Source organism: Macrotis lagotis, chromosome 7 (genome assembly GCF_037893015.1).
Source record: "Macrotis lagotis isolate mMagLag1 chromosome 7, bilby.v1.9.chrom.fasta, whole genome shotgun sequence".
Classification (NCBI taxonomy): domain Eukaryota; kingdom Metazoa; phylum Chordata; class Mammalia; order Peramelemorphia; family Peramelidae; genus Macrotis; species Macrotis lagotis.
In genome coordinates this window covers 28,223,683-28,240,028 of record NC_133664.1, presented here as the reverse complement: position 1 = coordinate 28,240,028, position 16,346 = coordinate 28,223,683, and the positions used below count along the sequence as shown (strand labels likewise).

Here is a 16,346-nt window from a genome sequence, read left to right as displayed (position 1 = left end):
TCACAAGAACTCATAAAAATGGAAACCAAAAGACTTGTCCATTCCTTTGGATCAATAGGCAATAAATAGGCAAACCTATTTAAACTGTGAAAATAATGACATGCTATATACTGAAAGAGGTACAATCTCCTTTTTAGTTCAATACTTCACTTTTCACCTAAAGCAAATTGCATGCCCTCTGACATAGGAGAGTTTGGTGACTTCTCAGAGCCAAAAAATTGATCACTTATGAGACCATCCTACTGATAAATCTCTCCAGGCTTAACTTTGTTGGTTCTCAAATGACAGAGCTTCATCTCTAGGCCTGTCCTTCAAGGCTTGCTGATCTTAGTAGGACCAGAGTTTGAACTCCCACCAATATAAGCCTGGGAGTATTCATGGATCCCTCTCTGCCATAAAGAGGCATTAAAGGACAACTTAGATTTAAATTCAAAACATTAACAAAGTGAAGAATATACAATATGTAAAAGTATAATTTTTAGTTCGTTTCAGTGAACTTCAAAACACTTTTTATTCTATTAGGACTTAAGAAGTTACCTTAACATTGTAAAAATATAACGAGGGCTTGCAGCATCTTTCCCGCCATGAAGTCTAGTTCCAAATTGACCAATAGGTTGAAGCAAATTAATATTGTTACTTCCAACAAAGTTCTGGGCCAAATTGACTATAGTCATCATTAGTGCTTGCTAGAAAAAGAAACACAGAAAATGTAGCATTAAAAGTCTAAATTTCAAGTGAATCTTTCCCTAATATGTGTAACAGTAATCATGCAATTTCTATCATTTTTTATTTTATTAAATCCATATTTCTTGTTCCTTTAAACATTCAATAGCCTCTACAAAGAAAAGAATGTTTGACTGTATTTATTTTTCATTGAAGAAAGGATGAAAATGCTTCCAATTTTCTTAAGACTTACTTCTCCATGATGATAAGCAGACATCTCAGCAACTGATCCAGCCAACTGAGCAACTTTGACTTCCCGTTTATCATTCCTTTTAAAACAGGTAAACAAAACTTTTCGTTGACCTGGTTTAAAGCCTATTTAAAAAAAAAAGAAAGAAAGAAAACAATTCTTAAAATGATTAAAAGTCAAGGTTTTAATGCATTTTAAGCACCAACAATTTTCTACTAATTCAGGGGGGGAAAAAAGACAAATGTGGTTTTATTTTGAAGAAATGTAATGTGGACAGAAATAAGTAAATTCTCTCCATACTGAGAAAGCTCATGCCAGAAGTACCAGATTCATATATATCTTAATTGCCTCAAGTCTATATTAGCAAACTGACTTTATTAATTCTAATTCCCCCCCCTTTTTTTACCTAACCTAAAAGCAAATAACAGTTTTAAAGGATTTTTCTTCTGGTGATGACAACTTGCTCATTGATATCAGAAGTCTTTTTTATGAGCTTTTAGACATAATTATGTCTAATTAGATGAACAAAATGCTGATTACTCCTGGGTTCTAACCAAAACAAAAATATAGGGTAAAAGTCATTCTACATGTTTTTCTCCTATAAACATCCAGAACTGTATCCAGAACTATCTGTATCCAGAACTATAGGGGAATACAGGAAGTTAGAAAATTCTGTGATTTATTTTGAAAAGATAAGCTTAACATGTTAACATGTATAACATGCCTCAGACAAATTACAAGATTATACTTTAAAATTATACTTTAAAATTCCAATTCCTTTTGGAATCTCTGTAGGATATAAAATACAAATGACATAAATTTAGAGAAGAGAAATCATTATATGCTGGATTAATTAGAAAAAAACAATGATTTCTGAGCAGGTCTCGAAGCTAGATCTCGAAGGCTAAGATGGACCATCTGAACATGTCTAATCAAGACTTTCTATACTTAAAGGTACATAGTTTAAAAAGGACTAATGAACTCAGTGTACTTGTTCCCTCCCTGATTGATCAATGCTCGGGGGTGGGGGGGGCTTACCTTAGATCCTTACAGGCAACAGGCCTTTTACCTCCAGGGCACCTCAACAATCCAGTCCAAGACCAAAGATCCAGATAAAGAGACCCCTGGTATCCAGAATCTTATCTACAGGACATCACTAAAACAAGCTGCCCAATTTCCTTTTTTCACTCATACTTCACAAAGAGCTGACAGATTCTACCATTCACAAGACTCCTGAGAGTACAAGCCCCAAAGATCCTAGGTTCCCTCTCTAAGGCAGCAAATCCTAACCTCTTAACTCTTCCATTCTCTGGGCTAAAGACTGTCGAGAAATCTAATGGAGCCCCTCTCAGAAATCCCATTGCCAGCACTTTCTAATTTTTCATCCTTGCCCAGCAGTTATAACCGTCTCACATCCCAATCCAGTCCTGCCCCCCCCATTTGTACCACTATGCCCCAAGAAATTCTGTTCTATCATTAGACATTCTATTACTGAGATCTGTTGGGGGAGGGTTTTCATGCTCCATCCTATCTTTTGACACTCACAAAGGAAGGCCTGGCTCTCCATTTAGATAGTGCACCTGGACCTGGTTCTGTCTTCTTGCACACTCTCCAATGCACCATTTACACTGACCCCTTTTCCCCTACTGGCTCTTCTAGACCCTTCCCCTACCTTCCTGACTCAGATGCCCTCTCCTCCGTAAAGTTCATGCTCTCTAAGTCAAATCCTGGGGGCAGTTATGTACTAGACCCTACAAATTTTCCATTCTTCAAGGAGTTCAGTACTTGGCTTAAATTATTTTTCTCCAACCAAATCTTGCCTTTAGACTAGGACTTCAGGGTACATGTTGGTGTTATCAATGTACATAATGATGGCCTCCCAAGACCTCAATCTCCTTAAATCCATGACCTATTCTTTTACTTAATCTCCTCCTGCCATTGCCCTACTTCAAGAATTCTGAAATTCTTTTATCTATAGTTGTCTATCATTCCATTTCTCCTTATGTCTTCTGCTTCTCCCAAACCTATTCTTCTTCTTCATCATGATCTCAAAATCACCTCTGGTACTCTCCCAGGACATCATCCCTTAAAAGAGAAAAGTGAAAGCACAATAGGGTGATAGCTTCGTAGAAGAGTATCATAGGGTGAGAGGATCAAATATCTATTTTGATCCTCTACCAGTTGCTTCTACTCCAATCCCTTAATCTCTTGTCCTATCACAATCCATACCTTGCAATGCCCCATACCCCTGCTATCTACCTCTCCTCTGCTCCTACTCTGTGAGATTGTTGGAGAAATCTCATACAATAAGTTGCCTGGATCTGCTAAAAAACTTCTATTACCTAATGTCGGTTGGATCCTCTTTTTACTATTGTTCTCTATCATCCTCCCCACTCAGTCTCTTTTCTCTAATTCCCTTCCATCTACTCCAACTGATTGTGACCACTATCATTCACACTCCACCCCTTTCTCATCCTCTCTCCCAATCTGCTGTCTCGTTCCTGATGCCAGTTCTACCTCACTTTGAGGAACCTATCACTCAACACCACCATGACTTCACCCTATATCTCTTTTGCTTTTCATACTCAAACACCTAGAAGAGCTATGTTAATCATCTCCACTCTTTCTCTTCTCTCAATTCTTTGCAATGACTCTTATAATTGTCATATCCAATGGCCCTTCCTCAGTCCTCAACCTCCTTGACTTCTCTGGTGACCCTTCTCCCCTTCTCCAGATTTCCATTACAATCCCTACACCTGTCTGAATACTCCTTTTCTCAGTCTCCATTGCTAGTTCTCTGCTCCCATATATTTAAGTATCTCCTCAACAAAGATGATTTCCCAGGGGTTTTCTCTCCTCATTTCTACTTCTGCAACTGCCCGGAGGACATGTTAAACTGTCTCATAAGCATCTCATACTCACATATGAAAAACAGAACTTACTCTTTTTCTCTCAAAATCCATCCCTTTTCCAGGTTTTCCTGTTTCTGTAAGGATACCACATGTCCCAGGTGTGTGACCTCGAAATTACCCTTATATCTAATTACTTGTCAAATCTTGCTGCTTCTCCCTATATATCTCTTACAACTGACTCCTTTTCTCTAGTCACAGTCACCATCCTGGTTCAGCCCTTCATCATCTCTCAGCTAGACTACTGCAGAAGCCTCCCTAATTGGTTTCAGCTATCTCGCTTCACTGTTCTACCACAAAGCTGTAAAGACCTAAACTTAAAATATAGGTTTGATCATGGCAATCCCCTGTTCCAGAATCTCCAGGGACTTCCTCTTACTTCTTGCATCAAATTCAAGTTCCTCTTTGGGACATTAAAGTTCTTCACAACATGCCTCAAACTTCCCTTTCTTGATTTCTCCCCTAAAGATTCTTTTTGGTCCAACTGACTTGACCTTCTTGCTGTTCTCACAGATAAACTATCAGAAATGTCAGCTGCCAACTCCAGGGCAGGCCAGGTCTTCCCTAGACCTAGGGTGCACCCCTACTCTTTAGTTCCACCTCCTGAAATTTCTAGTTTCTTTCAAAGCTCAGCTCAAATGCCAACCCTTCCAAGGCCTTTCCTGACAACTCCTCCTTCAGTTCTAGATGCCTTTTCCTCTGAAACTATTTTATATTTAGTAAGGATATATTTTTCATATGCTTGTATATGTATATCTTATTTTCTCTGAGTGGGTAAATTCCCTGAGAGCAGAAATAAATTCATTTTTTGCATCTGGCATGTAATAATGACTTCATAAATGTATCTTAATTGAATAATCAAATAAATAAGATACTTACCATCAACAAGAGATGGTATTGATCTTTCATTGTCAGAGTTTGAGAAAAGAATCAACTCCTTGTTGATAAAATCATTGTAAGTCAAATGCTTTGTAGCTGTACCATATAAAAATTGCTAAGAGAAAAGTATATAGTAATGTTTTCATTAGTATTGCATTAATTTTGCTCCTTACTTTTTTCTTCCCCCAGACTATCACTTCATAACTAACCTCTGGCAGGCCATGTAACCTGCGCTGTCTTCGATCTTCCATGAAATTTGTTAACCATTCTTTACGGTCATCAATCTTCTTCTTACTGAATGCCTGAAATAGAAGATCATTAAAAATGTTATTTAAGTAAAATTGAGGCTTCATCTGCCAAAATTACAATTTAGTAAGGATAAAAATCCTAATTATAAAATTTCTTATTAAGAATTTCTTTTTTTTCTGTTTTTGGAGAATTATATTTCTCCTATAATATATTTTGTACTGCCAGGTTAGTTTTAACATACAAGAGGGCTCTTATGATAAAATATCAAACAATTCATGATATCTCTATGCTACATAGCTAGAAAAAAGTTACTAGCTCTTGAGTTGGAAACTTTTTCTAGGCAATATGTCAGCAATAGGAAACTATAAGGGGAAAGGAAGAAGGGGGAGGAGCTAACTGTCATACTAGAGTAATAGCTGCATCATCTTCAGGACCAGCATATCTAAACAAAATCCGATGTCTTTCCATGTCAGCAAAATATTCCTTTGCTTCTTTAGCTGTGCTGGTACCCAACCCTACATAATGAGAGAAAAAATTCATATTATAATATATTCTGAAGTATAAAGAAAATGTTCTTCAAAATATTTTCCTATTAAAATAATATTAGAAGCTGTTCACAACACCTACATGAAAAACAGCAGCAGTCTCTTATAATTTAAAGGGTTTGAAACACAAACCTTTGTAGTATTTTATTTTCCAGGCCTTCTGGTTTTCTATATGTTTCTTCCACTCATCAAACTCAGGTATACTATAGAAGGAAAGCTCCTGCTTATTTTTGCTTGCCTTAAAGATAACAATAAATACATTTAGTTTGGCTGTCATGCTTCAAGTTTGCACGAATTTTGAAAGTTTTGAATGCAAACCATACCTTTACAATAGGAGTGATGAACTCTTCAAGAAAACCATGTTTCAAAAGTGAAGGCCAATTATGATGAATGAAATTAATAAGTAAGCCCTTTATGTGAGAGCCATCTTGATCCTAAATATTGAAAAAGTGAAGAAAAATTATAAAATTTTTTAGAAAAGACAATCTAAACACCAATTTAAAAAAAAAACATAAATAGGGGGTCATCAGGGACAAGATTCTATGATTTTACCACGTGGGATAGTGGATAGAGCTCACCTCAAAAATTTACTAATTGGGTGGCCCTAGGCAAGGCTAATAATCTGTTTGTCTTGGTTTCCTCAAATATAAAATAGTGTTAATAATAGCACCTACCTTGCAGAGTTGTTGTAAGGATCAAGTAAGTAAAGATAGTGCCTGGTATACACACAGTAGCTACTATATAAATGCTACTTATGATTATGATTATGATTATATTGTTACCACCAATTATTGTTATTATTATTATTACCACCACTGTAAGTAACAGGATATGTTATGAAGACTATGATAAAAGATCTAAGAAAGATATTTTTAGAAGTTTGGCATAAAACAATTTTTCTCATAGTACAATCATTAAGGAACTAACTGGTCATGAAATAAATCTCCAAAGTAAAGGACTATAAGAAGTAAATTGTTGGGGCAGCTAGGTGGCGCCTCATGGATAGAGCACTGGAGTGAGGAGGACCAAATCCTGCCCTAGACACTTAATAATTGCCTAGCTGTGTGACCTTGGGCAAGTCACTCAAACCTCATTGCCTTAAATATTAAAAAAAAAAAAAAAGGAGGAACTTGTGACTGGACCTGGGTTTTTATTAGTAGAGGTAGCTCTCAATAAAGTTACATTCTAACAAAAATGAATATTAGCCTAACCTTACATTTGGAGTTTCGCTTTGGTTTAACAAAATTCTTCTAATATCCAAATGCTAAGAATTCAGACTCTGGATACCATACTAGTCATGACTCTTTATTGGAGCTAGAAAGGGAAATCTTTGGAAGACAAGAATTTTCTAGCTGATGATCTTCCTTGTCAATGAGAATACTATTTTTACCTACAAGTCAGTAAATCCCTACTATCACAAGTATAGACAATCCTAGGGAGAAAAATAATCTGGGTACTTTAAGGCTCCACCACAACTTTTCAATTTCTCTCCCATTCTTCTCATATTGATATTATTCAAAGCTGTTGAGTGTTAATTTGTTCTTTTATTAAAAATCTCCATTTAAGTGCACTTATACAAATATGCAATAAAACAAATATATATATACTATATATATATACAGTTTTTTATATAGTGTTTTAAGGTTTGCATAGTACTTTTTCTCTTAACAGCCTTCTGAAATGAGTAGATACAAACATTGTTATCAAATTTCTCAGATGAGAAAGAAAGATTCAGAGAAGTACTATAACCTGATCCTTTCACACAGCTTCAAGAATTCAGAGCTGAGGCCAGAACCCAGGTTTCTTCACCTCAATTTCATTGCTTTTTTGGTGCCAACATATTCTCTTACACTTGCGGCAAGGGATTATTGAAAGGGAGAGAGAAGGCAGAAAGGAAGAAAAGAGAAGAGTCAGTCAGTCAACATTTATTATGCACTTTCTAAGCACTGGGGACTCAAAAAAAGGCAAAAATGTCTTAAATGAGATCAAAATCTAATGAAGGAGATAAAATACAAATAATTGTGTCCACATAAAATATCTACTAAGAAGACAGCAGGAGAGCCCAATTGTGGAAAGTGGGACTTAAAAGGAGTTGCTAAGGAAGTCAGGGAAGCTTGCTGGAGCAAAGAGGGAGGGAGAGGGTCCCAGGCATAGATGGGAGAGTCAATAAAAAGGCACAGAGTCAGATGATGGTGTGTCCTGTGTAAAGAACAGCTAGAGGCCAGTGTCAGCATCCTAAAGTATAAGAAGACTGGATTGAAGTTATAAAGAGCCTGAAATGTCCAAATGAGGACATTCTATTTGACCCTGAAGTTAAGAGGGAGGCAGCAAAGTTTACTGAGTAAAGGGAAGACTTAGTCAAACCTGCTCCTTATGGAACCAAGAGAGAGGCTTGAGGCAGGGAGACACCACTGAGAAAGTTGTTGCCAGTCTAGGCATGAAAGACACCTTTCTAAGGTGGCAATTATATGGGTGCAGAGAACGGGGCATATCTCAGAGACACTGAGAAGAAACAACAGACAGGATCTGAGGGAGGAGAGTAAGGGAGGAGCTGACAATAACTCTGAGGCTGTAAGAGGAGGGGAGAGGAACTCAACACTAAGAGGATGATATTCTCAGCACTAAAAGAAAAGTTGGGGAAGAAAGGAGGGTTTTAGTAGAAAAACCATGAATTCTATTTTGGACATGCTGAGTTTGGGGTGCTAATAAAATATCCAATTTGAAATATCCAAAAGACAGTTGTTGATGTAAAGCCTTGGATCAGAAAGGAAATTAGGGCTAGATACACACACACACATATGGTTTACATATGTGCACATTCACACATGTATATCTATACATAAGAATAAAATGAGAATCATCTGCATAGAAATGATTCTTGAATCCAAGGGAACTGATGAGATCATCAAGTCAGATAACACAGAGGGAAAAAGAAGAGGATTCAGGCCAAGTACAATCACACTTGATTTCCTGGCTGTCCCTGATATCTGGAACCCTCTCTCTCCTACTTTTAACCTTCCTGGAGTCCTTGGTTTCCTTCAAGTCCCAGCTAAAGATCCCATCTCTAAAGGAAGTATTTCCTGATTTTCCTTAATGCTAGCGACATTCCTCTGTTGTTATATAACTGTCTGTACATCATTGTTTTCCTGTTGTTTCTTTCATTAGACTCTGAGCTCCTTTGAGAGCAAGCATTAACACTGACTTTTCTTTGTCTCTCTAGCCACTTCATAGAATGTCTAGAACATAACAAACACTTGATATAAATGTGACTAGGTCTTGGGGTGCACCTCCTCTGCAGGGTCATGAGATGCATGAAGGACCAGCCAAGGCAACTAAGCAGCAGCAGTCAGCAGGACGACAAGGCCAGGAGAGAAGCAGACACTTGATAGGAGATGGTGTTAGCATCTCAACGCCTGCATTGCTGTCAAGAAGGATGACAATCTGATCTGAAATCACTGGTAATGGCAATGGAGAGTGTTACTGGAGGTGAAGGCGGAGATCAGAAAACAGATTGCAGAGGGGTTGGAACTGAATGAGGTAGAGAGGAAGTAGAAGTACTCCATGTAGACAATTGGCTTTCTCAAGGAATTCAGCTGAAAGGGAGGAGAGAGTAGATGGTACAGATGACAGATTGGATCAAGTGAGCATTTTTTTTTTTAAGAACAGAGACATGAGAATATAAGCAGCAAATCTGGAGGGACAGAAGATAAGGAAAGTAAAGCAATCTTCAGAAGATAAAAGGAAAAGTGATCCAAGGTGCTCTCAGAGGGTCTGAATCTAGTCAGGCTAAGGGCCCCCTTTGCTGCTGCCCTGCCTAGTTTCATTTCCATAGAACAAGAGGTTCCTCTCAGGACAAGTTCATCTCTTCTTATCTCACCCTGCTACCAACCCAAGCTCTGATTGATGCCACTCCCCTCAGACTCTTCTCCCCTACAACTGGAGGGATATAGAGCAGAGGAGCAAACTCTTCCCAAAAACCTTTCTTTAGAGAGAGCAGAATATGGACTCAGCCTGTTCCACCTTGCATCTGCTACCCTGAGAAGCAACCTCCAAACACCAAGATGCCCCTGTACCAGATACTACTGGATATCCCATCCCTCCTTCTACCCCCTGTCCCCTCCCCTATACTGCCTCCTTCTATATCTTATCTCCTCTTTGCACTGTAAGCTCATTGAGAGTAAGAACTTTTATTAATTGCATTCTAGCATTTAACACAGTGCTAATATGTCATAGGCACTTACTAAATGTTTACTGGATTGGATTGCAACCGAGATGAGGAGAAGGGGAGAAGAGGGAACTATCAGGAAATGGCCTCAGTCATTTTTGTGAAGTATAAGGGAAATTCTTTAGTTGAGAAGGCAAGGAGGATGAAGTATTGAATATCCAAATCACTAAAGTGATAATATTTTTTAAAAAGAGCATCATAAATCCTTTAAAAAGAAAAAACCGCTTCTTCTGACTTCTAGATTTTATTGGTTTATTTTTCACACTTCATGTACTGCAAAGATGGTCTTCACTCATAACTTTAAAAAATAGCTGATGCTATTCAGGTACATCATTTAGGAGGCATATATGTAATACATACACACACATATATATGCACATATATATATATATATATATATGTATATATGTATATATATATATATATATATATATATACTGAATATGCATAAGGCTAATAACCAAGATTATTTGTTACTGGATAAGTCCCTAAACAAACAAACTTCAGTTATCCTATTAGCCAAGAGCAAGCTCACAAAATAAAGACCTAAATGATAATTTGACCTAGAAACATTAGTTTATAATTAAATGGCAACTTTCAAACGTACCTGATCAGTCATAATCATAATTTTTCCATAACGCAAGGTTTTCAGAGATTCTGCATCTTCATAACTTTTCTTATATTGAAGACCAACTATTTTAATAATATTGTTGATTTCTGCATTTTCCATAATCTGTGTAAAAATGTTCATGTTCGGTAAGATGAAAAGATCTATTCTGAATAACAAATAGCAAGGCACAATTCATATAGAAATATCATAGAGGTTTAATATATTTACCTGTTTGTGTGAAGCTTCACGAACATTAAGAATTTTACCCCTGAGTGGAAAGACTCCATATCTGTCTCGTCCAATCACACCTAATCCAGAAACTGCTAATGATTTTGCTGAGTCTCCTTCTGTTAATATGAGTGTGCACTCTAGGGAATGTTTACCACCTTACAAAAAAAAAAAGAAAAGAAAACAAGTCAAAGTTTGGAAAACTCACTAGAGAAAAAATAAAATATCTTCTTGCATTGATAATATAATATGAAAACACTGAATGTGTTCTACTAATAACCAAAAATTATGAAGGTGATAAATTATGAACCTATATAATTTCCTTTTATTAAGTTTATTTTTTAAAAAATTCAATTTCTCAATTCATATATCAAGTAGACTTAAAAATCTGAACTGCTATTCTGGAGATCAGTTAAAGATAGCAATATTCTTTATATCACACATAAGTATTAAGCATATATTTTATGATTTTAAAGTAAATAGAAAATAATTAATAAAATTTATCAAATCTGATTAAATTTCAATGGATTCAAAGTATTTAACACTAGCTATGATGATAATCACCAAAATTCTAGAATTCTAACACAGGTTAGAGAACTTACATACAATTGAGTCCATCAACATCCTTATTTTACTAGGTAAGTAGAATATGGTCTAGATGATCCTGAGTTCTTAAATTGCTTTCAAAGGTCATAAAATTAATTATTATATTCATTATTAATGCTACAATTTTAGTGTATTCAACTAAATTTTAGTTCAGTAAAAATCAATAACCCAGGTAATAGCTCTTGCTCAAGAAATTGAAACTTTCGAATTTGGATAATTTAAGTGAAACTATACAAATAAATACTGGTCTTTCGTACCTGCATCATTCGCATCATCCAGTTTGGGAATGCCTTTGATTTTACTGTATTTTACAGACGAACACTTCTTGTTCAGTTGAGTCTGAGCTTTAAATTTGACCCAATTCAGAATACTTTCTATAATACCACAGTTGGAAGCCTAAAAAGAAAAAGATTTATTTCCATACAGGATCAAAACTATTTAATTTATAAACGTGATATATCTAGAATACTATTATGTTCGAAAGCACTCACTCATGACTAACCTCTTGATTTTTCAATTTCACAAATATACGTGAAAGTACCAGTTAATAATGTGTGTATGGCCAGGTGGGGTGAGAGATGTAGAGAAAGAATCAATCAACATGGGGGACCTTCTATGTAGTGCTGTAAAGTTTACAGAGCACTTTCCAACAATCCTGGCAAGGAGGTGCTGTTATTATTCCCATATTACAAATTCAAGTAACCTGAAACTCAGAGAGATGAAAACACTTGCTAGTCAGGGCCTGAGGCTAAAGTTGACTTTCTCCTCTAAATCTTGTGCTAAATTCTGGGGATAGAAGTACAAAGGATGAAGTAATTCCTACTGAAAGGAGTTGATATTACAAAGGGGAATCAGTAAGACTTCACAAGTTCTCAAATGTTAAAAGTATGGCAGAGGGATGTGTAAGGGTAAGTAGGAATTTGATTTTCTTGAGTCAAATTCACTGACAAATTTTTAACATTGCCACATGAACTTGCTTGATGCTAGCATGAAAGAAGAGGAGAGGATAGTTATTGGGAAGTGATGGTGCTGTTTAAAAAAAATAACAAGAAAAAAGCATCAACTAAAATATTTTAGAACATTTTTTAAATTATTTAAAAATTGGAGGAGAATCATGGATGACTTCAAGACCTTAAGCCTGGTAATGATCTCAACAAGAAAAACAAGCTTGGTATAAGGGTAAGTTGGGGCGGGGGACAGGAGGGACAAGAGGAAGAGGAGAAAATGAGTTCTGCTATGAAGATGTTATGGTAGCAATGAGACATCCAAGTGAAGATACATATACAAACATATGTATGGTGATAGAGATTCAAGTGTCATTTGTATAGATGATCATTGAATATGTTAATGGTAGTAAGAATAGCAAAGGAAAGCATGGATAGATAGGCCAGAGCCTAGAGGGATAATGCATGCTAAGGGAACAAGAAAGTGATGATGAAATAGTAAATCAGATAGTCAATTTCCTGGTTTCCCTATTTAAAAAAAAAAAAGGATTTTTTTACTCACTGCTTTGAAAAATTTCTCAGATAGCTGACATTTAGAACCAAAGCTTTTGGGTTGTAGAGTCATATTTTCCTTTGTCTGAGAATCAAAAGTTGGATTTTCAATAAGACAGTTGACAAAAACCCATATGTGGTTTTTCACCTATTTGAAGGAAAAAAACACTGTTGAAAACTTTTCCTAACTTTTCAGGGATTTAGGAGAGGCATTAGTCACTACTTACTTGGAATGGCTTCACTGATACTCCAGCTTTGTTCTTTTTCTTAACCACTTCAATGAGTTTGCCAACAATTTGATCCACCACATAATCTACGTGCCTTCCACCCTTGAAAAGAGAGAAAGAATCTCAAGCTCTCCAGTATCTAAGTAGCCACATATTCCCCATCTGCAGAGGAGCAATTCTCAAACTTCAGGGAAGACTCCCAGAAGAGATAGTAAGTCAAATGGCCAGCTCATCACACATGTCAAGCCTCTCTAGGAAAAATCAGCCAAAATTGTTCGTGACAGTATGAAAACTCTTGGGAAATCAAAGTATAAGTATGATTTAAGTCGGATTTTACTAAAGAAAAACTGTATTAAGTTCAAGTTTAGAACATTAATCAATCAGCATCTACTATTTGGACTTTTATTTTGACCTAGATCTATGATTTAATCAAGCTAGGGAACACACAATTAAGGAAATTCCCAACACCTATTCAGTTCAGCAACTTTTCCACAACTTATTACTGGAGTCCAGGTCACACACACAGCCATGTTTCTGTGGTAAGATTTGAATCCAGATCCTTCTGATTTTGAAGCTGCTTGCTCTCTACCCATCAGATCAAGATGCCTCTTCTCATTTTGAACACAGCAGGCACACAATAATGCAAAAATATCAATCAACATTTCAAAAGCAGTTTAAAATTTACAAACATCTATAATCTCTCCATTCATTACCAACATCAATGAACTCACACCAGTTTCTAGTTTTGAGGGAGGCAATCATAAGGAAAAAATCATTCAGTGGGGGAGCTACAAGGCAATTATGTCCTGGTCTTCTCAGACTACTGCCACCAACTTCCTTCAGTTTCTGCTCAAGACAGCCCAGAGCCCTGTACCCAAGAACCCTGAGGACAACAGTACATGGAACCCCTTTCCCTCCTCCCTACCCCACTGGCCCTTTGTCTGGACCCAACCTGTAGCAGGGTAACTTTATTCTGCCAAGGGCCAAAACTTCAAAATTAACTTGCTATATTTGGTCAAACATTTAATTAAATTTACCCTTAAAAAGCTCCTAGATTTATTGAATTTTGAGTCCTGCCTGCAATTAGTCTTGGCAGTGCCAGATCACATAATTTTGAAGGCCTTATACAGTCAGAGGTTCCCTGGTCCTAAGTAGGGGAAGCAACCCTTTGAATGTTTGACATGAAAAGAAGTTTTCCCTTATATCAAGCCCAAATTTTCCCCTCTCACTGCCATGTACTGTTTTCATGCCCTCTGAGGTTTTTATTTTTAAAAAAAGCCAATTTCTTCTCTCCCATCTTTCAAATCTGTTAAAGACTGTAAACATGTCACCCCCGAAGTCTTCTCTTCTATAGAGTAAACATTCAGTGTTTTCTACTGACTCTCATACTCTATGCACTTCCAGGCCTTTTACCATCTGAGACCCTCAAAATTTATCCCTGAGCTTCCTAAAAGGTAATACATGGCATTGAGCACATGGCTCCAGAGGGTCTGAGAAGGACCCTGGCCTTTCAGCTCCTGCCTCCTCAACACTCTATGCCTAAGTAAATGTACCCTAAAACTGCCCTCACTTGGCTGCACTCCTCGTATCAGGTTCATAAGTCACTAATATCCCCAAACTTTTTTCCCCAGATGAACCAATATTTCACTATGCCTCCTCCAATTCTTACACATCTCCAGGAGACCATCAGGCTGAGGACACTGTGGTCTTTTAGCTCTGCTCCCCATGGCTGAGCTGAAGATGAGCATCTATTTGATTCACACGTTTTTCTCCTTTTTTAATATAGGATAAACTCTTATCTGGTTATGTATTACAGGGTAAAGATAAGTAATATTATAAATAGAACACAAAAGTTCTATTATGGAAAATCCAGAAAATGGATGGTCGCTTCTAAATAATTCTGAACCGATTAGACCTATTCAAAAGGCAGAGGAAATTTTTAAAAATATTCTAAATATCATATCTTAATGGTACATACTAATTAAAAATGTAATCTTTTCAACTATTAAATTTTAGTCATCTACAACTTGACTCAACAGACTAATTCATAAAAAATAAGTTGATTTTAAAAAGTCAAAGAGCTATTTTTTTGTTTGCTATATAGCCTAATAAAATTTTTAAATAATTCAAATTAAATTGATAATAGGTTTGGTTTATAGTCATGTCCTACTCTTCATAACCCTATTTGGGATTTTCTTGGCAAAGATAGTAGAGAGGTTTGCCATTTTCTTCTCCAGTTCTGTATACAAAAGAACTGAGGCAGACTTGCCTTAGACTTGCTCAGCATCACACAGATGCTAAAGAATCTGGGGCCCAATTTGAAATCATGAAAATGAGTCTTCCTGATTCTCCAGTGCTATCTACTGTCCTACCTAGTTGTCCTTAAATGATGAATCCAAGCATTATTCTAGTCCTGGCTAATCAGTTCATAATTTGTATATTTACTCACTTTTGTTGTAGCAATACTATTTACAAAGCTGATTTGCTGAAATCCTTTTTCACTCAATGTGAGACAAACATCCCATCGTTCATTTGCAAGTTCATGAATAACTTTCAGGGCAACCCCAGTTTCATCCAATTTGTCCTTTACGTAAAGGTCTACGTAACTGCGAAATCCATTTACCTATAAAGCACAAAAAAAATGTGTTTAATCCTACTCTATCACATCAAAGCAGCAGGCATATACCTTATCTTTTGTGTATTTCCACTCTCTTACTATCAGTTTCATCCCAAGAAATCCCTGTCTTCCTTTTCTGTCATACTTCTAGACTCATGTGAAGCTTACCTATCTTTTACCCATAGCGACTGACTTTCAGGATCAAGTGAAAAAGAAGAGCAAATACAGCAAAAGCTAGATAAATAAATTGATTACAGAAGCATTTACATGATTAGGTTAAAAGTGATTAGATAAACTGTCAGAAGACTTACAGGCAACTTCTTCCCATTAAACATGACTTTGACTCCTTTGCATGAACCAGCTAAGTCATAGGCTCTTCTGGTCATGAGGGCCACAATGTCCTTGTCGAGCTTTTCCATCTTAAATTTTGCCAGATCTGGTTGGAATGTTATACATGTATAGTCATCTCCATCAAAGTATTTAACTTTGGGTTCAGATGTCTTCATCATATTATTCATCCATGTCTTTAAAAAAAATCAAATATTATTAAAGTTTTTTCTATCTTTTTTAAGCACAAAGAACAAAATTCTACTTTGTCAAATTTTATGGAAAAAAAGTCATAAGCCTTAAATTCCACAAATATACATTTTCTTTTCTACATTAAAGTAAATCAATTAATTCCATACATCTCATAATATATTGATTTTTTAACTTTAAACATTACTATTTTCATTTGATTTTAAAAAACAGAAAGCAATTTATGTAGCTTAAAAAGACAAAACACTAAATCACCACTGAAAGTGCAACTAGTATTTCAAAAATTTTATAGTGGAAAAAGTTCA

General features: G+C 36.2%; 1 protein-coding gene across 3 annotated transcripts in view; it reads right to left on the bottom strand.

The window, feature by feature from the left end:
• TOP2B (DNA topoisomerase II beta) overlaps positions 1-16,346 on the bottom strand; it is an 82,548-nt gene that overhangs the window by 33,186 nt on the left and 33,016 nt on the right. For all 3 annotated transcript variants that reach the window (XM_074195686.1, XM_074195687.1, XM_074195685.1), the window contains exons 7-20: positions 15,816-16,028; positions 15,337-15,510; positions 12,888-12,989; positions 12,671-12,808; positions 11,422-11,560; positions 10,559-10,716; positions 10,328-10,453; positions 5,819-5,929; positions 5,628-5,733; positions 5,356-5,465; positions 4,911-5,003; positions 4,702-4,816; positions 917-1,038; positions 538-686 (exon numbers count right to left, since the gene is read on the bottom strand). In XM_074195686.1, the coding sequence (XP_074051787.1) occupies positions 538-686; positions 917-1,038; positions 4,702-4,816; positions 4,911-5,003; positions 5,356-5,465; positions 5,628-5,733; positions 5,819-5,929; positions 10,328-10,453; positions 10,559-10,716; positions 11,422-11,560; positions 12,671-12,808; positions 12,888-12,989; positions 15,337-15,510; positions 15,816-16,028 (1,856 nt within the window). The remainder of the gene's footprint in view (positions 1-537; positions 687-916; positions 1,039-4,701; positions 4,817-4,910; positions 5,004-5,355; positions 5,466-5,627; positions 5,734-5,818; positions 5,930-10,327; positions 10,454-10,558; positions 10,717-11,421; positions 11,561-12,670; positions 12,809-12,887; positions 12,990-15,336; positions 15,511-15,815; positions 16,029-16,346) is intronic.